General features: G+C 45.2%; 1 protein-coding gene across 3 annotated transcripts in view; it reads left to right on the forward strand.

The window, feature by feature from the left end:
* Positions 1-522: 522 nt before the first annotated feature.
* The window catches only part of BICD2 (BICD cargo adaptor 2), a 99,956-nt gene continuing 77,349 nt past the window's right edge, over positions 523-23,129 (forward strand). For 2 of the 3 annotated variants that reach the window (XM_035106322.2, XM_035106323.2), the window contains exon 1: positions 525-1,154. In XM_035106322.2, the coding sequence (XP_034962213.1) occupies positions 915-1,154 (240 nt within the window). In that variant the 5' untranslated portion in view covers positions 525-914. Of the gene's footprint in view, positions 1,155-23,129 lie in introns of all 3 variants that reach the window. The other variant, XM_035106321.2, reaches the window with a different exon arrangement.

The following is a 23,129-nucleotide window of genomic DNA, read 5'->3' on the forward strand; positions in this document are numbered from 1 at the left end:
ATTGCCTGAGGCAACTGGTTCACCCTGCCTCTTTTGTGAGCAGCTCTGGTCCTGCGGCCTAAGGTTCCTCCCCAGCTATGCTCTGCAACCAGGCTAGGCAAAAAGCCCACGGGCAACGCCCGTAGGATTTCATTGTTATTGGTGCCATGAACAATGCCGGTAGCCACCGTAGAGAAGGAAGGAAGGAAGGAAGGATGTCTAAACAGAACAGAGCCCTGGTATGTATGTAATTGTTGCAAGACAAGAGGCCATCCGCCTGCAATGTAGCCCAAACGCCAGGCAGTTCTGGGCACGGCCTGCAGGGGGCAGCGCTCAAGCGGCTTCCAGCGCAGCCGATGACGAACAACAGCGCTCGCTGCCAGGTCCTTCCCCTTCTCCAAGAATTCCTTCAAGAGGGCTGGGCCAGGCTTCCATCTGGGGCTCTCCTCCCTCTGCATTGTGGGACTCGTAGTCTTCGGGGCGCAGCGACCGGCTCGGCCTCGGAGGAGCCGGGACTACAAGCCCTATAATGCCTCGGGGCGACTGACTGGCCGTTCCTTTTGAATGATTTCACTGCGGTTTGCCCACATTCCCTAAGCTAGACGAGCAGCAGCAGCAGCAGCAAGAGGACGAGGGCGCAGGAATCATGGTGTAAAGGAGCCGCCGGTTCGCTGGCGCGGGGGACCAGGGGCACAAGGAGCCTGCACATTTCATGGCAGCCAGGGCTAGGGGCGCTGGAGAAGAGAGGGGCATGGCAGCTCGGGGGGTCGACTGGTCTTAAAAACTGCAGGGAGCGGGGCGGCGTTGCTGCTGCCGCTGCCGCCGCCGGATCCATCCTGCTGCTCTCGCGCTTTGCCGCATTTCCTCCCTTCTCCCAACTCCCGTCTGGAGACGTACCACCACCCCGCACTCTGAGCAGCCTCGCCCCCGCCAAGATGTCTCTGGCCGTCGAAGAAGAGGACTACGCCAAGCTGGTGATGGAGTCGGGGCCCGAGTGGCTCCGCACCGAGATCAAGCGGCTCTTCCAGGAGCTGGGCGAAACCACCCGCCAGAAGATCCAGGCTGCCGAGTACGGGCTGGCGGTGCTGGAGGAGAAGCAGCAGCTCAAGCAGCAGTATGAGGAGCTGGAGCTGGAGTACGAGACCATCCGCACCGAGATGGAGCAGCTGAAGGAGGTGAGGGCGGAGCTCACCCAGCCGCTTTCTTCATTTTGCGGGGGTCGTGCGGTAGCAACAGCTGCTGCGGCTGCGTATCTAATGGGGTTTAGCGGGCGCAAGGAGGCGGTGCGCGATGCAGGGGAGAGGGGGGACTGTGCTGAACGCCGGCTGCTTTTTGCGAGAAGGGGCGGGAATAAATATAGCAGGCAGGCAGGCAGGCAGCATGGGCTAATGGTTAGCTCACAATCGAGACTCCAGCGCACAAGGCTCCCCTACCTGTCTGCTTGCTTGTGGAGACGTGTGCATTCTGTGGATTAACGTTTTCAGGGGGCAGTGGTGGGTGTTACGGGGAGCGCGCGCGCCTGCCTAGGCGTGAAGGCTTCCCGAGCAGCCCCGTCCCCACGATCGCAAAGGCCAGCTGGGCCTGGCTCGCCAGTGCGTGCCGGGCGCGTGGCAAATGCAGCGCCTTGCAAACCCTCCCCATGGCTTGGGAAGGTCTGCGGGTGTGCAGCTCTCCGCGGAAGGCAGCTGTTGGCTGCCTCGCCTTTTGGATTCGCCCAGCTCGCGGGAGGCTCACCAGCCTTCTCTCTCGCCGGCCCCCGCGATGCAGTGTCACAGAAAGAAGCCGATCCGGAGCCTTCGGCCCTCCCCTTTTGCTGGCGTCACGCCTTAAAGGGGTAGCTCGGCAATGTCTGCGCCTCTAATGCACCGTGTCCTTCCTGTGACATCTGCCGTTTCTTCTTGCACTGGCGTGAAATGTGCCGGACAGAGGATACTTTGAGATTAATACTCTTGGGCTCGGGTGACATCTGTCCACCAGAGACCGTCGTTTTCTCTCCTTCCCCTCTTGCAGGGATCTCTCCTGCCTGCCTTGTTGGTGAAGATCCCCTGTCTCCTGCCATTTAATGGGAGGGAACCCAGGATAGGCCTCTGTCAGACCTGGAGGGAATTAAATTATTTCTGCCCACGTCAACTGGCTGATGTAGAGTTTTGATGTTTTGGAAGCATAAATTTGCAGGATTAACAATATTGCTTGACGTTTGTGCAGAAACGAATCTGAATCTTAAATGGCTCAGTTAAGAGTTCATTAGTTTTCAAGTTTTCCTTGCTCAGAGGTTGTAACATTAATATTTGAAGAATTAATATTAGGCGTATTGCTTGTGCCAGCATAAACTGATCAGAGGTCACTGAGTAAATTCAGAAGGCGTCAGAAAGCCTGCTATCTTGAATGCTTGTGCACTTTGAGAATCAGCCTACAATTTTGAAATACTGTTTGGCTCCGTGCAAGCCTGGCCCCTAAGAATCTGAAATATTGTTTTTCTAGTGCTGGCCCATTGTATGTTTCTAGTTATATAATACATGCTTTTTACCAAACGTCTGTTTCACAGAAGGTCTCTTGTGCAGCTCCTTGCCTCTCCACTGTTCTCAGTTCATTTCTGTAATCACAAACTAATGGAAGAGTGGGTGCCTACCGGTATGGTTTATAATGTTTTGTGTGTTTTATCCGGTGCTAGGTTTTCAACTCTGGGACATCAGTTGTTTAACTTTTTAGTTGTGCTCTGACATTTTTATTGTGCAAACAACTGTAGTTCTTCCTCCCATCCTGTTGGGGACACTATGGTTGGGGCTGAGGAATTAAAGTAGCTTCATTTTTCTCTGTTCCACTCAACAACATGATAGGAAGGAGGAAAGATTAAGGGAAAGACTGCAACGATGCATATTGGGATGGCATGATACACAGATTCTGTTTTGTCATCTCAGTTGTGTGGAGTGGTGAATTAGGAAGGGGGAGACTTATCCCTTGGATGTGGTTTGGAAGTGGCTAACTAGAAAAAACTTAGAGTGGTGTACAGTATTTGAGGGATACTTTTTGCTCTGGCACAACATGCTTGTAGTAAGTTGCTAGGCATCAGTTGGGCCCTGTGCCAATGGCACCCACATGGAGATCTCTGGATGCCAAGTTAGCGACTGACATTTCTATCTGGCTGGCTCCCTCAGCTTTCTTGAGAAGGTAAGCAGAAGGGCTTATTTATTACATTTTTTATCCCACCTTTTATCCCACCTACATGGTTCTCCCCCTTCTCATTTAATCTCTACAACAACCCTTTGAGGGAGGTTAGGAGGCTGTGACTGGCCCATGTGAGCTTCGTGAGGGGGGATTTGAACCCTGATCTTCCAGGTTCTAGTCTGATACTGTAACCACTACACCACACTGGCTTCCTAGAGTACTTCTGCTATGGGTCAGATCTATAAATTAAGTACCGGTAGGTAAATAAATATGGGAAAAGCAAAATGTCCATTAGAGAAGGATCTGAAATATTTTCCTTGAAGCTTGAATTTGTTTATTCTGGATTGTTTTATTTGATGTTTTAATGCATGGGTAGGCAAACTAAGGCCAGGACCGCATCAGGCACAACCGCCTTCTAAATCCGGCCCGTGGACGGTCCAGGAATCAGCGTGTTTTAACAAAAGTATAATGTGTCCTTTTATTTAGAATGCATCTCTGGGTTATTTGTGGGGCATAGGAATCCATTCATTCTTTTCCCCAAAACATAGTCTTCCCCCCCCCAAGGTCTGAAGGACAGTGGACTGGCCCCCTGCTGAAAAAGTTTGCTGATCCCTGTTTTAATGTGTTGTAAACCGCATATATATATATATATATATATATATATATATATATATATATGGTGGTATAGAAAGGAAATGAATAATAACTACTATAAAAACCAACTAAGTTTGTTAGTTGGTCTCTAAGGTGCTACTGGGAGGAATTTTTTTAAATTTTTGTTTCGACTACAGCAGACCAACACGGCTACCTACCTATAACTAGAACAATAACGTTATATTTCATTGCAAAAAAAGAGTTACCTACACATTCAATTGTGGTGACTGTGACCCAGGTTTAAAGTGCCATTTGGTGTTTAGCTTATATATCTGAGTTTCTAACACTGGTACCAGCCGAGAGCCATAGGAACTTCGAAACTCCTCTCACCCTGAAATCTGGCAGTAGTGAGGGCAGCAGTGCAAGGCCAACTTAAATGTCTCCTTAAGAGAGCAAAATCAGAGTTGATTTAATTAGATACTGCAAATCCCTGTGCTGATGCAGTTTCGTAATGAAACCTGATTTAGAGCAATGTGCTTAATATTGTCCACATTAATTAAAGCAGGGTGTCTTTCAGGACCCATTTAAAGCTGTACATGTTTTCAAATATTTTTATATTGCTGGAAATGCATGTCTGTGGACTCGTGGGTATGTCTGGAAATGCTAATATGGAATCATGGGGAAAGTTATTACTGTATATAGGGAATGTGTTTGTATGTGTCAAAACAGTTTAATCTCTCTTTGCTCTCTGTTCTCCACCCCTTCTATTCTGTACCTTGTGCTAATGGAGCATCTGCATCCATTAACATGAGCACAGATGTGAGGACTTTTTGTGGGTTGATGATAGGCGGAGGGGAAGAGGGATTTCAGTGATCAAAGCATAGGAATACACTCAATACAGCATCCCTTTCTTAGCTCTTTGCCCTTTCATCTGATTCCTAGAACTGGAATATGTTACGCAAAAATAAGCAGATTATAAGCACATGCTCTCAATTTGCATGATTGACAGAATTCAGTTTTTGTTTGTGCAGCATTTTTAAAAACCTGAAGTATATACACAGTGTTGATGCAAGGACTGATTGTCTATGGGCTGGCATAGGGGAAATTATAGTTTTTTAGACCTTTATGATGTTATGGAGGAATCTGGATCCCATTAGAGATTGACTAAATCTTTAACAGATGTATGCTGAACAGGCTTTTGTGGTGGGTGGGAGGAAACCTATTTAATGTCTATGCCCCCCACCTCTGAACCTTTTTTTTTTGGTAAGTTTACTTAGAAGATTTTTAATATTATCTTGTACACAGGAGTAAATTTGCCTGATCATAGTGGGGCTTACTTGATAAGCTACAGTTCTGTGCTGTGTTTTCAAGTTGCTCCACAGGAATGTTGGCTTTAGAAGCTGCACATATTCTACAATAGAAGTTCCTGAGCGTATGAAGTAGAGAACCTTATAGTCTTTGGTTTCCAAACTCAACCCGAATGACAGTATTTAGGCTGTGCTCACAACACATGGCATAGTGATGTAGTCATACAGTGAAATCTGACCACTCTGTTCTCATTTGCACACAATGCTAAGTGAAACCATGGCTTACCACAAACATGCTGCCTCTTGGAGAGAAGATCACAGACACTTTGCTCCTCCCTCGTTGTTCTGATGCTGCGCTAAGCCCTGGTTTGGCTTAGCATGTCGTCTGAACCCAAGCTCATGGTTTTGCTCTCCCAGGCAATCCATGAGCTGTAAAACAATGGACAAGCTTGTGGTTGTTTTGGAGAGTGCTAAACCGCAAACCTAGGTTCAGGCTATAAGCCAAACCATGCTTAGTTCAGCACAGCACAACAACAGAATGTCTGGAGGAGGAGCAAAACACAGTCACAGTCTCCTTCGGAAGCCGGCATAGTTGCTCGTTTATGCTAAGCCATGGTTTGGTTTAGCATTATGTTAGAACCAGACCTCTGAAGGCATCAATACACTGAAAATTGGTGGCTGTGGAACTTCTGTAGGATGAAGCCAATATAATTAGGAGTATCCTTTCTTTTAAAAAAAAAAGAAAAAGAAAAAGTGGGTCCTGCAGCCAGTCATCTCAGCATTTTTTGTAGAAACCAGCAGACCATTTATGGAGATTGTCAGATCCAATAACTCTGCTAATTTGAGATTGTCATACAAAGCAGGTTCTTTAGACTTTGGCAGCCAAGTACATTTTAAAAAGAAGTCATTAAACAAAATGAAGCAGACCTTTTGTGAAGACATCCCTGTTAGTTTTGTTATTCCATCTATTTATTATGCTCCAGCATGAGTGTCATTGCTTATGTGGCCAAGATAGTACCACCCACACACAAGACGGGGATGTATCAACAGGCTTGGAGAAGTACTAAATTTTTAAAGAAGAAAACTTAGGATGGGAATCCCCACCCCCACTCCAACAGTCAGTATGCTGACTGAATGTTGAGGGAGGTAAAACAGAAAACCCAGTGAGAGGAGGAATGGAGAATTGTGGATGAGGGCCTGGCTGACTAGCACAGTGAACAGGAGCACTCCACGCTGCAACACTTCATTGTTCTCATCCACTTGCATAATAATGCTTATGTTGGAATGATTTATATATATATAAGAGCTTACTAGGGATGAAAGGATCTGTCCATTCTGGTTGCCTCAATTTCTCATTTTTCCAGTCATAAAATCAAGTCTCTTCATTTATTTGTTTAAATTATTAGTTGCCCTTTTATTACAAAAGCAACTCAAAGCCACGTGCAACAATAATCAAATGACATTCAGGTTAAAAGCCAAATCAAATAAAACAGAAAAATCTAAAACACATCCATATTTTTAGAAGGCAGGATTGAAACATCTCACCCACTAAAAGAGGCCATGGATAGTTAAAAGCCAAAGGCCTGTTGGGAAACAAAGTGTGTATGCGTGATGCCTAAAAGTATGTAAGAATGGTACCAGGTGAGCCTCTTTGGGGAGAGCATTCCACAAGTGGGGAGTCTGAAAATACCCGTTCTTGTGTTGTCTCCCTCCAGAACTCCTATGGAGGGGGCACACAGAAAACAGCCTCAGATTCTGGTCAGGGTTGGTGAGGAGGTCTTTGAAGTATTGGGCTCCTGAGCGGCATAAGGCTTTATAGTTAAACCCAGTACGTTGAATTGGGCTCAGAAACTCATTGGTAGCCAGTGCAATCTGGCCAAGATTGGTGTTTTGTGCTCTGACTATCTTGTCTCAGTGAGCAACCTGGCCACTGAATTCTGGGCCAACTGTAGTTTACAAACAATCTTCAAAGGCAGCCCCACATATAACTCATTGCAGTAATCTAACCTAGAGGTTACCAGAGTGTTGACAATAGGCTATCCCTGTCCAGAAAGGAGCCAGAGTTGGTGAAAAGCCTGCCATGCCACTTAAGACTCAAGCAACAGTGATTGATCCAGAAGACCTCCCATGTATCTGCTCTTTCAGAAGTAGTGTAACCACATGAAGAGCAGGCCACCTGGTATAGGGAACCATCCTTTTCATTACCAAAGCAAGACATTGGTCCAGCTCATCCATTGCCACCCCTGTAGATGCAAAGGAGAAGCAGAGCTGTGTATCACCAGCATATTGTTGACAATGTACTCAAAGACTCCAGATGATCCCATTCAGCAGTTTCATGTGGATGTCAAACAACATCACATGTTATTTTAATTAATATTTTCATTTTTGTGCATACTTTACCTTAATATATGCATTTTTGAAAACCTTGGTTGGAGAACTTCATCACAAAATATGGCTGCGTATAAATTTAGAAGGATAGCTGTGCTTCAGAAAGAGGTAATTTAGTAGATTTGGCTTTAAATGTGTACTGAATTAAATTTCTCCTCTATTCCTTGTCCTCATGTTAGTTAATGCTTGAAAGGTAGGTCTGTAATGTAATTTCTCTTTCTTTCTTTCTTTCTTTCTTTCTTTCTTTCTTTCTTTCTTTCTTTCTTTCTTTCTTTCTTTGTCTCTCTATTTGCCTCTGCTTTACATCCTGAAATTTTATGTGTGAAAATGTGTATTATTTCCTCTGAGGAAGGATGTAACTAGAACTTGTACAGTCACCATGTTGTTCTCTTTGTGCAGGGTAAAAAAAATTCTGCAGCTAGTGGCTTAACTAGATCCATGTGCACATTCCCCAACATTACCCTATCTTGGAGACTTTTGACAGCACAGACCATCTGTTTTGCCATGTGCATGCTGGGCCAGGTTTGCATGCAGAAACATGTTTGGTGCAGAAGCTTGCTACAGTGCATGGAGATCTGTAAATGATGCCCGTCACTTCCATGGAGGAATGATAAAGTGTAAAATGCTCCCAGCTAGCTTTTAGGTGAATCACCTTGCTTCATGAGATAAGATGATTCTGTGCTTATCCTCATCTGATCTTTGTAGGACTGTCCCTATTTCCACACAAAGAATCTCTCACTTACTTGTGGAAATGTATTCTTCAATTGATGTAGTTTCTCATTTTCCTCCCTTAAAGGGATTCTGCTTTAGATTCAGGAATTCTTTGCTTACCTCATCTTATAATTAGCAGCAGTGCAAATCTTATGTGAAATAAAATGTAGCATTTGCAGGAAAAATGTCAGGTGTGGACTTGCTATCTAATAAGATTAGACTCATTTGCCATATTGATTTGTTTGGATAGCCAGATCCAAATTCTGCACTTTGAATGCTCCCAACCCATTTTCTGTGAATGTAAATTGCAAATTGCAAAACAGGGTAACAAGTAGGCATCTGCAATAAATATTGAACTGGATTGGCAGAGAGCAAGGAAGAAAGAAGAATATATGGAGGGGGGGAGCAGTTAGGGTCAGCAGTGGAGTTGGGAGTACTGGAGAGGTTCTGCAAGACCCATGTGCTATTTTTCCTGATAAGTGAACATTTGTCCTAGCCTCTTCTGTTCTTGATTCTTTGGGTGGGATTCTACTGAGTTGTTGCATGCATGGTGTGAGGTCCACTCATGCAACCCTAAGTCTGCTCTGGCTGGTTGGAGGAACCTCCAGAACACAGTGGGGAGTGGGGAATATTGTTGCATGAGTGGAACCTCATTCTGCGCTTGGAGCTATGTGGTACTCCCCTCTTTAACTCATGCCTTTTTGGTACAACCATGAAAGTTAGTACCGGTAGCACTAAGAGCAGGGGTCCCCAAACTTACCCGGCTTTGGGCCAGATGCCCGCCGTGCCGATTGCGTGGTGGGCCGGAGGGTGGGGGAGCGCGCATGGGGGTGCGGGAGCGCGTGGCTGTGCATGCCCATGCACAAACGCTATTTCTGGCACACTCCCGACCTGGAAAGCTCTGGAAATAGCTTGTGTGCATGTGCAGAAGCCTCCTCCGACCTGGAAGTACACCGGAAATGACGCTTGCGTGTGCACGCAAGCTACTTCCGTTGCTTTTCCGGGTTGCAAGTCGGCAGCCACGCCGCACTGTGCTGGTAAGAGCGGGCAGTGGGCAGCGGGGGTTTCCGGGGGCGGCATAAAAGAACCTTGAGGGCCATATGTGGCCCCCGGGACGTAGTCTGGGGACCCCTGACTAAGAGCAACCAAGTAAATCCAGGATTTAGCTTCACCTTTTAACCTTTGCTTTTGGTTGGAGGGGGAAAAGCATCCAGTCCTATGTGAGATAGCCACATACAAATCAGGGTTACTTCTCTGAAGTTTTGCAGAGTCAACTTTGACTTGAAAGAGGGATTGTATGCAGAGCCTAATCATCTGCAGTCTTGACAATTCATTTGGTGGGGGCTGGGGGGAACAAAGGCCTACAATCCCCGACTTCAAAAGAGGTTATCTCCTTTGCCTAGTGCTTTGATCTGTATTAAGTGATGTCTGCAAGATTTATAGCTTGCTGGAAATTGAAACTGAAACTGGCTCCTCCTGTTTGGAACTGCTTTCTGATTAGCCAATGGTGAGGCCAGTGGATGTAATTCTCATGAATCGATTCCTTAGCGCTCACAGACCTGATAATAGTTTGAATCATTTATTTCTATAATACAAGGGATATGCAATAGTAGGACATACATATATATGAGATTGAGAGGTTGGCTTAAAAGATGAGGCCAGAGCCTTTTAAAGCTTTTGCAGAAATGGCGCATTGCTAATTCAAAACCCACATTCCTCTTTACATTTGAGGTGGTTATTGGGAAAGGGCGAGGATAAAGAGCTCATCGTAGCTAAATACTTTTAGGTCTTGCTGATTTTAGTGTGGGGGTGCTTTGGGGAGAGAATAAGCCATTTTCATTCCAACTGGCCACATAGCAAAGAACTTCATGTTCAGCAAAATTATGCGATAAAAAGCTTTCTTAAGTTAAGGAAAGTACAAATTTGTTTTTTAATGCTCTGCCGTGTAACAAACATGCGAGACCAAATACCTCCGGTATGTAGAAATTGTTATGAGAAAAACTGCTCCTTTTTCCTTATGGGGTACCCAAGAGCCCATACAGAGTCCTTTTGTAGGTTCTCTATCGGTAAGAGAAAATACCAGAGACCAACCAGAGAATATTGAGAAGCAAAGCAGCTAGTAAGCCTGATCTTTTTTAAAGCTGTTGCAACAGGGTGCTCCCCCCACACACGGGGGGAGGGACCCAGAACAAAGGTGTGCCCGCCCTTATATAGACTTCTTAAATTGCCCACCCTCAAACTCCAGATCATACATGCATGGCAGAAGGGGTGTATCCCAGGACCACCTCCCCCAATGCATCATACATACATCATAGGAGGGGCGGACTACAACAGAAATCTGAGTGCGTTGTTTATTTCTCTTGTCTGCTAGGTTGCTTGATTGGATTACCTGGGCATCCTGGCCACTCTCTTGTTATTCAGTTTCTGAATCCAGGTCACAGGCTCACACCCTATTCATATCTTAAATGTGCCCTTGAGATACAGGATTTGTGAAAGAGACAATGGGGGAGATTTCCCATTTGCTTCGACCTTGCAGAGAAATATTTGAGGTCATTTTGGGAGAGAGAAAATGGCTTTCAGGACTTTTCTGTGGGTTTCAGACATGTTGTACGGTATACATATTTGTATGTGTTTGTTTGGTACATTTATGAACACCTACCGGTATTTTATATATAAAAGACCTTAAAATTCCTACAACAAAGGCAACCCCTTTTAAGGAGAATGATCTTAGACTAGCTCAATGGTTTATTAAAAGCCAAAGTCTTGGTTCATGTATTGGGCAGAAAATCCAGGTAGTTCCCTTTAAGCTGAGATCATGTCCAAAGGGTCCCCAATGTCTTCTTAAATGAAGAGTGGATGGTGACTGCGGAAGGGGACTAGCTGGTGGTGGCACCTCAACTTGCAGTGCTGTATCTAACACCACTTGCCTCATGCTGTGTTGGGCATTAGTGCCTAGACTGGAGTGTTTGGTGCCATGCCAATAGTTGTTCCCTCACCACCACCCTGGCCCAACTTCTATCTTTTTAAATCTGCAGTAAATTTGTTGGTTCTGTTTCTGATCTTATTTTAAATGCTGTCACTGTTTTTCTATTGCTGATGTTCCACAGGATTGTATTTTATATGAATCATGTTAATCTTAGTTTGTTCCTAGAATTTATTTGCAAGCTGTTTTAGAAAAAAAACTTTAAAATTATAAGGTAGGATTTTATTTTTTTGCAAGCACATGCTGCATGGGGCCCAATCCTCCAGGGATTTTATTTGTTTAAGCTCTTGAAAAGCTGTTGTTTATTCCATTTAGGGCACAATCCAATTCTCTTGAGCAAACCTGTGGCTGGATCTGTAGTCTCCTCCTCTTCTGTCTGAAGTGCCTGCCTCATTTTGGCTGCGCAAACAATTTTTAAAAATCTCTCTCTCCCCCCCCTAATAATAAAGAACAATAAAGAACAATAGAGGGGCTAAGGCAAACTGATAAGTTTTTAAATTCTAAAAACTTTGCTTACAATAGAAAGAACTAATTTGCTTCATGTATTCCAGTTTTTCTTGTGCAGGATGTCTAGAAGAACCAGTTAGCCTGCATATTCTGGACATTTTCTTTTATTTATGCACAGGTAGCATTCTCTTAGGCTGCAATCCTATATACCCACTTATCTGGAGCTAAGCTGTATTGAATTCAGTTAGACATACAGTACGGTATCTTCTGAGTATATAGGATTCTGTACTTATATGTGTAAAATAAGAGTGTTTTTGGCCTTTGTCTGCCCCCATCTACCTTGCCCTTTTCCTCTACATACAGTGAGGTCAGTTGCTCAGAGCTTGGACTCTTATGATGGAGAGTTGCCAAGAAGCAGAATGTTTTCTTGGAGGAGAATTGTTATTGCAACCTGAGCAAAACCAAGAAGAAATATCAAGAAGCCCCAAATAATTTTGCAGATGGCCTGAAAATGAGCTTTAAGACCCAACTTTTTTACCTCTCCCCAATGTGTTGGGATGCATTCACCAGCACAGCATCTGCACAATTTGCCCTATATCCTCTGTTCGTTTTTTTTAGGTGACCTGCCTAATTGGAGACTGTAAAAATGTGTCGTCTGAAACAACTTTGTGTCTTAAAATGACTATGTCTTTAATATTTATTTAAAGCATTTATACCAAGGTGCGCTGGACATTGCGATAAAGCAATCCAATGCAAAACAAAAAACTGAGTATGCAATTAATACGATCCACTAAAAGCAACCTATCACAATTACAGTAACTGGGAATCATTCAATTGGATTTGGAGGCCATGGAAAGTTTTAATAACTAGATGATGTTTTGAAGAGCAATTAGAAGCTCATTACAGTATGTGTCTGCTGTGTTTCAGTGGGAAGTTTATTTCATAGGCTGGGGACCACCATGCAAAAGGCCATCCACCTCTGCAGGTGTAGATTATCTGTAATAACACTTTCTCCCATATAGATCTGCCTGTACATGTAATATTTTCAGGGGAGACCCCAATAGTTATGCGATGGCTTGCAGAGGTTCTTTTTGTGGCAGCTTGGAGGACAGCCTTCTCTATGTCCATGTTGGCCCCCAGTTTGTGGAGGGAACTCATCTCCGAAATACATCAAGCACCAGCTGTGGTGAGCTTCCATTTGCTTTTTAAAGCGTATCTATTCACTCACTCTTTACTTATTATTTACCTGATCAGTACACAAAGCCTTAAAACATTGTCCTGGGAGCAGATTGGCACCCAGGCCAGTGCCAACCTTTGCTTTCAGGCGTATCACACAAGAGTTGAATTTCCCTGAAAGCCTGTATTTGAAGGCTCACATTTTTGTGAGCTGTAGCCATGTGATGTGAAAATAGCCTCCTTCTGAGCAGTGGGCGGCAAGGAGGAGCTGGGGGCAGGGGGCAGTGAATAGCTTCACCATTTTCTGTTCCCATTCTACTGTATGTGAGCTTATGACTAATCAGTTACACTGCAGGGGCATAAGGACTTCCAGTGGGTGATTCATTCTCCAGGCATTTGTCTGGGCTCTCTCTCTCTCTCTCTCTCTCTCTCTCTCTCTCTCTCTCTCTCTCTCTCTGTTTTTCTTTGCCTCTCCACTTCTGGCAGAATGCAGAGATGTATTTGTTCAGAGTTGGTAGCTGAGCAACAGGGAAAAATATAGCATGGATTTGGAATATGATCTATGAAAACTTTAACACAAGGAAGGGACACAAATAAACTTTGGCATCTAAGTAATTCTCACAACGAAGAACAAAAAAGAAAGAATTAGACTCTGACTGGATCCTTGGTAGTGAGAAACTGCCGATCTTGCAAGAAATAAACGGGCTGATGTGGGAGGAGAATTCTATCCCACCCCCAGGACATTATTCCTGCAGGCTATTTTGTTGTTATTTATTTATTGCAGACTTTTTTTTGCCATAGGCTGATTCATTGAATTTGAACTTTGCTAGTTCAATGTTCCATGCTAGTTGTATGGTAGCTTGCTGTATGAGATTATAATTCTTTATCGAAGGTGGGGGAGGAGATGTTTAAAAATAGGAAAGGAAAGAAAATGCATTGTTAGATAATGGCTGGGCAAATGTCCTAGGGGAAAGTTTCCTTGTAATTGTGTATATGCTGTATTAAACGAGCCCTTCCTTTACCTTCATGTTACGTTGGTATAAACAAGAACAGTCATACCTTGGAAGTCAAACTGAATCTGTTCCGGAAGTCCGTTCCACTTCCAAAATGTTCAAAAACCAAATTGCGGCTTCTGATTGGCTGCAGAAAGCTCCTGCGGCCAATCAGAAGCCATGGAATCCCCGTCAGACGTTTGGGTTCCAAAAGAACATTTGCAAACCGGAGCAATCATTTCTGGGCTTGTGGCGTTCAGGAGCCAAAACATCTGAGTCCAGGTCGTTTGACAACCAATGTATACGTCTTTTATATTTTTACTGCAATTTTCTGAATAACTAGAATAAGCAAAGTTCACTTAGCTGAAGTGAATTTTTAAAAAATGGTTGTATAATCTGAGGCAGGGGTGGGGCAATGCCTCACTGGTCTTTAGGATTCTCCCCAGACTATGCTCACCACCCCTCCAAGCCCTGAATCCTCCTTCATTGATTTTGCTGGGTGGAATGTCATTCAACTTTGACAATGCCTCTTGCTCGCCTCAATGGAGGTGACAAAGATGTGTGTGCACCTTCCACTTTTGTATGGCTGGAATGTAGTTTACTGTACAAAAGGTGAGAGTCACATCCTTTGTCTGGCCACTCTTGAGGTGCTGCCCGTAAAGGAATGCAGTCCTGGCTTCAGAATACTTGCTCCCTAGTCAATAAGTTCAGGATTGCAGCCATACTCCCAGTTTCTGCTTGTGTGTTCCTGGTGGATTATGCAAACTGTTTGAACCAGCGGATAGGAACATAGGAAGCTGACATATATGGAGTCAGACTCTAGCTCAGTTCTGCCTACTCTGACTGGCAGCAGTTCTCCAGGATTTGAGGCAGGGGTCTCTGCCTTCCCTACCTGGAGATCTTCTACATGCAAGACAGATGCTGTGCATTGAACTACATGGCCTTTTGCTGATGCTGGAGTGGCTCTTGGCAAGCAATAGAAGCTGTTACCTGCACCGTGGTGTTATATCCTCTGGCAGCTATGAAATGCCATATATATATATGTATGTTTTAACAATGGTTTTGTTTCAATCTGCCTGTTGTTGTTTTTATGCCCTGGGGCTCAACAAAGAAACTAAATTAACTTTGAGGCTATATAATCATCATTAACTGCCATAACGTAACTGGCAGTGTCAGCAGCTGACAAGTCTGTGCCTGAAAGTGTGTGCAATCTTAGGGTTAGACTTAGGGTTTGGACTGAACCTATTTGGAAAGGAGGAATGTGAGCACAAGCTGAGACATCAGGAATAGAGAACCTGCACACCCACCAACCCACCCCATCAATGTAAGACTCCCAACCCCAGTCTAGGGGTGATTTTCTAGACCTGCTACACTGTTCCATCCCTACAGAACAGCCATACTGCAAGAAGGCCTTAGGGTTTCAGGAAATACAGTATAGGTGGCCTTAGAATAGATGCTCCGGAAAGAGGGAGCCATACCCATGTCTAGCATGTGGCTCTTGGGGGATTGGCGAGCCCTTTGAACCTCAAAAATGGTCAGCCACCTCTGATGTTAACAAGGGGTTAGCTTGCAATAGTACAGTTTGTAAGCAGTGGGAATTGGGATAGGACTAATGTTTCCAAGCGGAGTGTGAACTCTGGCTAAACCTTTGGTATAGATGGGAACATCAGTGCAGGCAGTGTGGCTCTCACCTCCCACAGAATTCAAAAGACGAAGGAAAAAGGCATTGTGCTCCAATTACTCACAAAATCAGAGACTTAATGGGAGCACAGACTCTGAAATCTAATGACTTGGATGGATAGATTTTGGCAAATGCAGTATTCTCCCCCAGCAGTATGCTGGAGCACAATTTTTGCATTCACTAAGCAAGATCGCCATGCTTTCATCTGTTTTTCACAAAATGCTGCTTTAATTTTCAGGATCAGCTTTAGTCTGGTGTTAAAGCAGAAGCTGGTTTGTTGTTTTGGCCCTGCCCATGTTTCCCCTCTGCATTTCGAATCATTTAGCAATGTTTTATGGACAGGAAATAGGAACTTCTGGTTCATACACACAGCTGGTTTGAATAAATCTCAAACCAAAGGGAACATGTGGAACTCCCCCACCCCCAGATGGTATCCAAGGGATCTCTACAGAACTCAGATCAAAACTTGTGCAGTTCCAATGGAGTGTTTGTTAAGACTACAATCTTTGTAAGGGGCATTTTAAAGACTTTTATTTAGTCCAACTTTCAGCTTGTCAAAATGACAAAATAAAGGGCTTCCAAATCAATGAAATGTCCTGAATTTAATCTGAATCTGTTGTTTTTATACAATTACAATATGCTAGTGAAAGAGAATTTAACCATAATTCACAGCGATGTGGTATATGCAAATATTTTTGGACATTTTAAATGTGATTTTCTTTTTCATTGTATTGTATTTGCGTTTGCCACCCTGAGCCTCTTTGGGTGGAAGGGTAGGACAGAACATTTTTAATAATAATAATAATAATAATAATAGCAAACGGTATTCTTAAGCCTTAAAATGGGTTCACTTAATTAAGCAGCCCCCTTAGGCAGACGGGATTGTAAGGGATGAGGAACATATTGGCATATGTGGTAGGGATGTAACTATGTACAGTACACAAGTTCTAGAAGCAGGTTGTAATGGAGATTGCTATTATTATTGGCATGCAGGTCACCCTAGATGCTAAGCCATGTATCTTATACCTTTTTGATTTGAAGTCTTAATTCTCAACAATTAATTCTATATCTATTGTTGCTGCTCATCTTGTGATCTCTCAGGGGTGGAAAGACACATCTTGTTATCTATGGATCTGTGGTTTTAAAAATTCATGTTTATTGCCATTTCTGAAAACTGACTCATAAAATATGTGCTGCCAGGGGCGTTGTGGACCCCTCCAACTTTGCTTGGGAGCCAAACAATCTCATGGTTGGCACATTCACACTAAATATGAGTTTATTTGGCAACATAATAATAATAATAATAATAATAATAATAATAATAATAATAATTTATTATTTATACCCCGCCCATCTGGCCGGGTTCCCCCAGCCACTCTGGGCGGCTTCCAAAAAAAACAGAAATTCTAAAATACAGAAATCCATCAAACATTAAAAGCTTCCCTAAACAGGGCTGCCTTGAGATGCCTTCTAAAGGTCTGGTAATTGTTCTCTTTGACCTCTAGTGGGAGGGCATTCCACAGGGTGGGTGCCACTACCGAGAAGGCCCTCTGCCTGGTTCCCTGTAACTTGGCTTCTCGTAATGAGGGAACCGCCAGAAGGCCCTCGGAGCTGGACCTCAGTGTCCGGGCAGAACGATGGGGGTGGAGACGCTCCTTCAGGTATACCGGACCGAGGCCGTTTAGGGCATTAAAGGACAACACCAACACTTTGAATTGTGCTCGGAAACGTACTGGGAGCCAATGTAGGTCTTTTAGGACCGGTGTTATGTGATCTCGGCGGCCGCTCCCAGTCACCAGTCTAGCTGCCGCATTCTGGATTAGTTGTAGTTTCCGGGTCACCTTCAAAGGTAGCCCCACGTAGAGCGCATTGCAGTAGTCCAAGCGAGAGATAACTAGAGCATGCACCACTCTGGAGAGACAGTCAGTGGGCAGGTAGGGACTCAGCCTGCGTACCAGATGGAGCTGATAAACAGCTGCCCTGGACACGGAGTTGACCTGTGCCTCCATGGACAGCTGTGAGTCTAAAATGACTCCCAGGCTGCGCACCTGGTCTTTCAGGGGCACAGTTACCCCATTCAGGACCAGAGAATCCTCCACACCCGCCCGCCTCCTGTCCCCCACAAACAGTACTTCTGTCTTGTCAGGATTCAATCTCAATCTGTTAGCCGCCATCCATCCTCCAACCGCCTCCAAGCACTCACACAGGACCTTCACCGCCTTCACTGGTTCTGATTTAAAAGAGAGGTAGAGCTGGGTATCATCAGCATACTGATGGACACCCAGCCCAAACCCCCTGATGATCTCTCCCAGCGGCTGCATATAGATGTTAAAAAGCATGGGGGAGAGGACAGAACCCTGAGGCACCCCACAAGTGAGAGCCCAGGGGTCTGAACACTCATCCCCCACCACCACTTTCTGAACACGGCCCAGGAGGAAGGAGCGGAACCACTGCATGACAGTGCCCCCAGCTCCCAAGCCCTCTAGACGGTCCAGAAGGATGTTATGGTCGATGGTGTCAAAAGCCGCTGAGAGATCCAGCAGAACAAGGAAACAGCTCTTACCTTTGTCCCTAGCCCGCCGGAGATCATCGACCAGTGCGACCAAGGCAGTTTCAGTCCCATGATGAGGCCTGAATCCTGACTGGAAGGGATCCAAATGGTCCGCTTCTTCCAGGCGTGCCTGGAGTTGTTCCGCAACCACTCGCTCAATCACCTTGCCCAAGAATGGAAGATTTGAGACTGGGCGATAGTTGGCCATAATGGCCGGATCTAAAGATGGTTTTTTAAGAAGCGGTTTAATAACCGCCTCTTTCAGCGGGTCTGGGAAGGCTCCCTCATGGAGAGAAGCATTTACCAACCCGCGAAGCCCATCGCCCAGCCCTTCCTGGCTAGCTTTTATAAGCCAGGATGGGCAAGGATCAAGGAGACAGGTGGTTGGTTTCATTCGTCTAAGCAGCCTGTCCACATCCTCGGAGGTAACAGATTGAAATCGATCCCACAAAACTTGACTAGACAGGACTCTAGCACTCCCCCGCCCCGGCCCTGCTCCCACGGTGGAGTCTACCTCTTCCCGAATCTGAGCGACTTTATCTGCAAAAAACTTTGCAAAATCATTGCAGGAGATCATGTGGCCCGTACTGGGCCCGGATGGAGCAGGTGGTTCCGCTAAATTGCGAACCACCTGGAAGAGTCTCCTGCTGCTGTTTTCTGCAGATGCGATGGAGACGGTGAAGAAGGTCCTCTTCGCCGTCGCCATTGCCACTTGGTAGCCTCGAAGTTGAGCTCTAGCCCGTGTCCGGTCTGATTCAAAATGAGTTTTCCGCCACTGGCGCTCTAGCCGTCTCAACGACTGTTTCATTGCCCTCAGCGCCGGGGAAAACCACGGGGCTGTCCGGGCTCCATGCAATCTGAGAGGGCGCTTCGGAGCCAGACAGTCAATAGCGCTGGTTAACTCCGCATTCCAGCGGGCCACCAGGGAATCAGCTGAAAGGCCATCGACATGGGATAAAACATCCCCTACCACTCTTTGGAAGCCAATTGGATCCATTAAGTAGCGGGGGCGGACCATCCGAATCGGTCCCACCTCCCTGCAGAGGGGAAGGGTTGCGGAGAAGTCCAGTTGCACCAGAAAGTGATCTGACCATGGCACTTCTTTCAACAGCCATGAATATTTGGTATGTAGGGTTGCCAGACTCGATAGTGGACAGGACTTCTGTGGCTTTAATTGCCCTGCTCTTTTTTGAGTCTGGAAACCTTAAAGAGAAACCAGCAGACCCTTTGCTTGGAAATTAAACAAAGGGTCTGCTGGTTTCTCTTTAAGGTTTCCAGACTCAAAAGAGAGTAGAGCAAATAAAGGCACAGAAGTCCTGCCCCCTATTGAGTTTGGCAACCCTATTGGTATGTTTGGTACAGATATGAATCACTATGTAATTTATTTTATGTCAGTCATTCTTTTTATGCTTTCTATGCTTATTATTTTATTATCTTGTGATTTTATTTTTTCTGTTTTTATGACTGCTTTTAAGTACAGATAGAGTGAACCTACAGCATCAGCAGCTGGCCACAATCAACCTTTGGGAACGTTATTCTCTATTAGGTAGGACTGCTTGCTTTTAAAGGAAGGGCTGGTTCTGTGATGTTTTTATTGTAACAAGCTGTATGTGATCTTTTTGTGTGTATACATTTTAATTCTAGTGCTTAATTTATTAAAGTTAAAAGCAATAAACAGCCAAAGGGTTTTCTTTTTCTTAGTAAAAACTGTCCCATTAAATTTCAGCTCAATCTCAGAATAAGGCCTGGAAACAATTGCATGGGCATGATAACAGGGCTTTAGTGGCATGGCAAGACTTATAAGTTTCTCATAGCTGCGCATAGAGAGTAGTTTTGCATATAAAGAGCTCCAAGGATTAGTCCAAATGCAATCAAGGAAACCTGTAAAGGCTACAAGAGAGGAACAAACCAAAAACAAAACCTAGTAGCCCCAAATCAGTTTGATACCTGTAATTCTCTTCCTGGAAGTACGGTACATCTCTGGTATGTTTGCCAAGCAACACAAGGGACATCAGGGATCAGAAATGGCCCATGCAGTTTAGAATCCTGGAGGCAAAGAAGGCCATGAGAGTCCCTGTGTCAGTGGTGGCGAACCTTTTAGAGACCAAGTGCCCAAACTGCAACCCAAAACCCATTTATTTATCGCAAAGTGCCAACATGGCAATTTAACCTGAATACTGAGGTTTTAGTTTAGAAAAAAACAACTCATACATTAGGGTTAATGTAACCCTTTCCATTGATATATAATTTTATGGTACAACTTGGTGCTTTTTTAAAAAAATAATGTTTAGGGATTCTCTCATTTTGACTCAGGAAAATCACCATCGGGAAAAATAAATACACTTCTAATTGGGGAAAATAAATACAGTGAATTTCTTCGCCTATTAAATTCACAAAATGTTTAGGGGTATGTGTCCCCACAGAAAAAAGTAGTGTTATGAAGCAGCGAACCTTGGAAATACACTTCCCAGAAGGTTCACTGGAGGGCTGTACTAAAAGCCACTAAGAGCTTGGAGGGGGGATTGTCCAGAGTTGGTGAGCTTTTGGGTGGGGGTTATCCAGAGTTGTTGAGCTTTTTTTGGGGGGATTATCAAGAGTTGTTGAGCTTTTTGGGGGGGAATTGCAGAAAAATGCTCACCAGCACCACAGACTTACACCGATCGTCTCCACTGCAATGGCACCCAATCAAAAACAGCCCTTGACACAGCCACCGATCACACAGATCACCGATCGCACTATCCCCGGAGAGAATTCCCTGCTCACGTCTTTCAGGAGGCCTGATGAAGCGTCGTCTGCCTAGACCAGGGGTGACGCTCCTCCCACACAGCCCGGAGAAGGAGGTGTGGTGCGTGATTCATGTGAGTGTTCCTTTGTGTGTGCGCACTCTCTCGCCCATACACCCATCACTTCCCTGCTCCCCTACCCCCCTTCCATGCCAGCTGGCTGGCGGGTGCACAACACCACCCAACACTGCTGCGGGCACATGCTCTATGGAGCGTTTCCCGCCCGCAGCGGCATATGTGGTGGGTGGGAGCGGCCACCCACTTCACCAACCCCCAATGGCCCTGCTTTGGCGACAGTGCACGTGCCCACAGAGAGGGCTCTTAGTGCCGCCTCTGGCACACGTGCCATAGGTTCGCCACCACTGCTCTATGTCCTAGCTGCAGCTGCTGTTTATTTGCATTTAAATCATGCAAGTCTTCAAAGGTGGGGGAGTGTTGCCATTCCCATATTGCAGATATGGGCCTGCAGCAGAGCTCATGGCTGTGATGAGGTCTGACTAGCAGATTGCCTGTTTCAGAGCTTATACTATTAGGCATTGCCCTGGTCCTCAACTCAATAAGCTTCATGTTAGGAACTACATATTGGCAATACATGATCCTGAAAGGATCAGGCTTCAGAGGTTGTTTTACTGACTTATCAAAGGAGTGCAGTTTGTATTTTAGTAGGTAGTGATTCAACAGCCACACTAGAGATGTAATAGTTCCTTTCTGCAAAGGTTTTTTTTTAATGTTATGTTTCTGGGGTTGAGACCATAGCTCATAGCTGTAGCTCATACTTTGCATTCAAGAATTCCAAGGAGGACAGAAATCCAAGCATAAAATGGACCATCTCTGACTGTTCACCTACATGAGATACTTCTGTGGCAGGGGAGGATCCATGTGGGTGGGTGGGAAGGAGGTGGAAAAGGTGTTTATGTATGTACCGTTTCCTTTTTTTTGCTGTTTGTAAAATTAATAAAAAGTATGTTAAAAAAAAAGAATTCCAAGGCTCAACCACTGGCATCTCCAGTTAGGAAGAACAGGTAGGGGTTGATTGGAAATATGACTGCTAGGCAAGGTAGACAGCACTGGCCTAGATAGACAAATATGCCTGAGTTGCACAATTGCACCTAAGCTTTCCAGTCTGAGATATAAATGAGCTTTGTTACCCATACATACATACCGTCTTTCCCACATTTTAAGACACCGTCTTAAAACTTTTTTTCCTCAAAAAAACACTGGGTGGCTTATTTTCAGGGAATGTCTTACCGGTATTTTTATTACATCAGGAGCAGTGCCCCTCTTGCTCCCTGGCTCCCTGCGGGGCAGGACTCTTGACTGAAAGAAAATGACGGGCAACAGCCACCACCAAGCTCCATGAGAGGGAGTCTGAGGGAAGGGAGGTGTGTGCATCGCTGGCCCAGCCCTCTCTCCCCGGCCCTGGGATGTGAGGGAGGGAGGGAGGGAGCTCCTCCGAAGGGCTGCTCTCTCTCTCTCTCCTCCCAGGTGGGGACTCACTTAATAGCAATCTGCTACACTGGAGCTTCTTAAATTTAAACCAGTACAGTATAATGGAATCTATCTGTGTGATGCAGTCATAGCAGTAGCCTATACTAAAGCAAATAAGGATCTCTACCAGCCAGCCAACTGCCCAAGACTTAAGAGCGAAAGTTCCAACAATGTAGCACTTTGTAGCACTGATAGCAAAGAGGCTACCGGCTGAGATACTGTAGAAAACAAAGCCAGCTGAGCAGCAATTAAGATGGTAAATGGTAGCAATTAAGTAGCAATTGAGCCAGCAGAAAGCGGGGTGAGATAATCTGCTGGTCCTAACAACCCGTCCGTGTTTCTCTTACCCACAAAATGTTAACTTTTGTGTAGGGTGTAGGGCAGTGTTTAGCAGCTCCTAAACAGCGAGAAGGGGAAAGTCTTTAATCCCCAAGGCAAGGACTGCGCCACCGGCAGCGATCCCGGTACCGGTACAAATCCTTAAAGGGGAAGCTCTACAGACAAGCAATAGAAAGAAAAAAGAATCCTCACTTTTTAAAAGGCTATTAAAAGGGGGAAAGGTGGGGGGAAGCGAGAGGTGGGCTGTGTGTGTGTGTGTGTGAGAGAGTGAGAGAGAGAGAGAGAGAGAGAGAGGGGGGGGGAGAGAGAGAGAGACGCGCACACAGAGTCTCTCCCTAAAGGGGAAGGCAGCGTCTTCAATCGCCCCTCTTTTTTCCCTCGTGCTTTCATCTTCTCCCCACCGCAAATGCCACTTTTCTCCTCTTCAAGCAAGCAGAGCTCACACAGCCTAGCTAAAAAAATATATTTTGGAATCCTTTTACAAGTATTTTAAAAAATGCTTACAGAAACGGGAGGGGGAATCACGAGGCTGCAGGAACGGCTCT

This window comes from Zootoca vivipara, chromosome 2, assembly GCF_963506605.1.
Source record: "Zootoca vivipara chromosome 2, rZooViv1.1, whole genome shotgun sequence".
In the NCBI taxonomy this organism is placed as follows: Eukaryota; Metazoa; Chordata; class Lepidosauria; order Squamata; family Lacertidae; genus Zootoca; species Zootoca vivipara.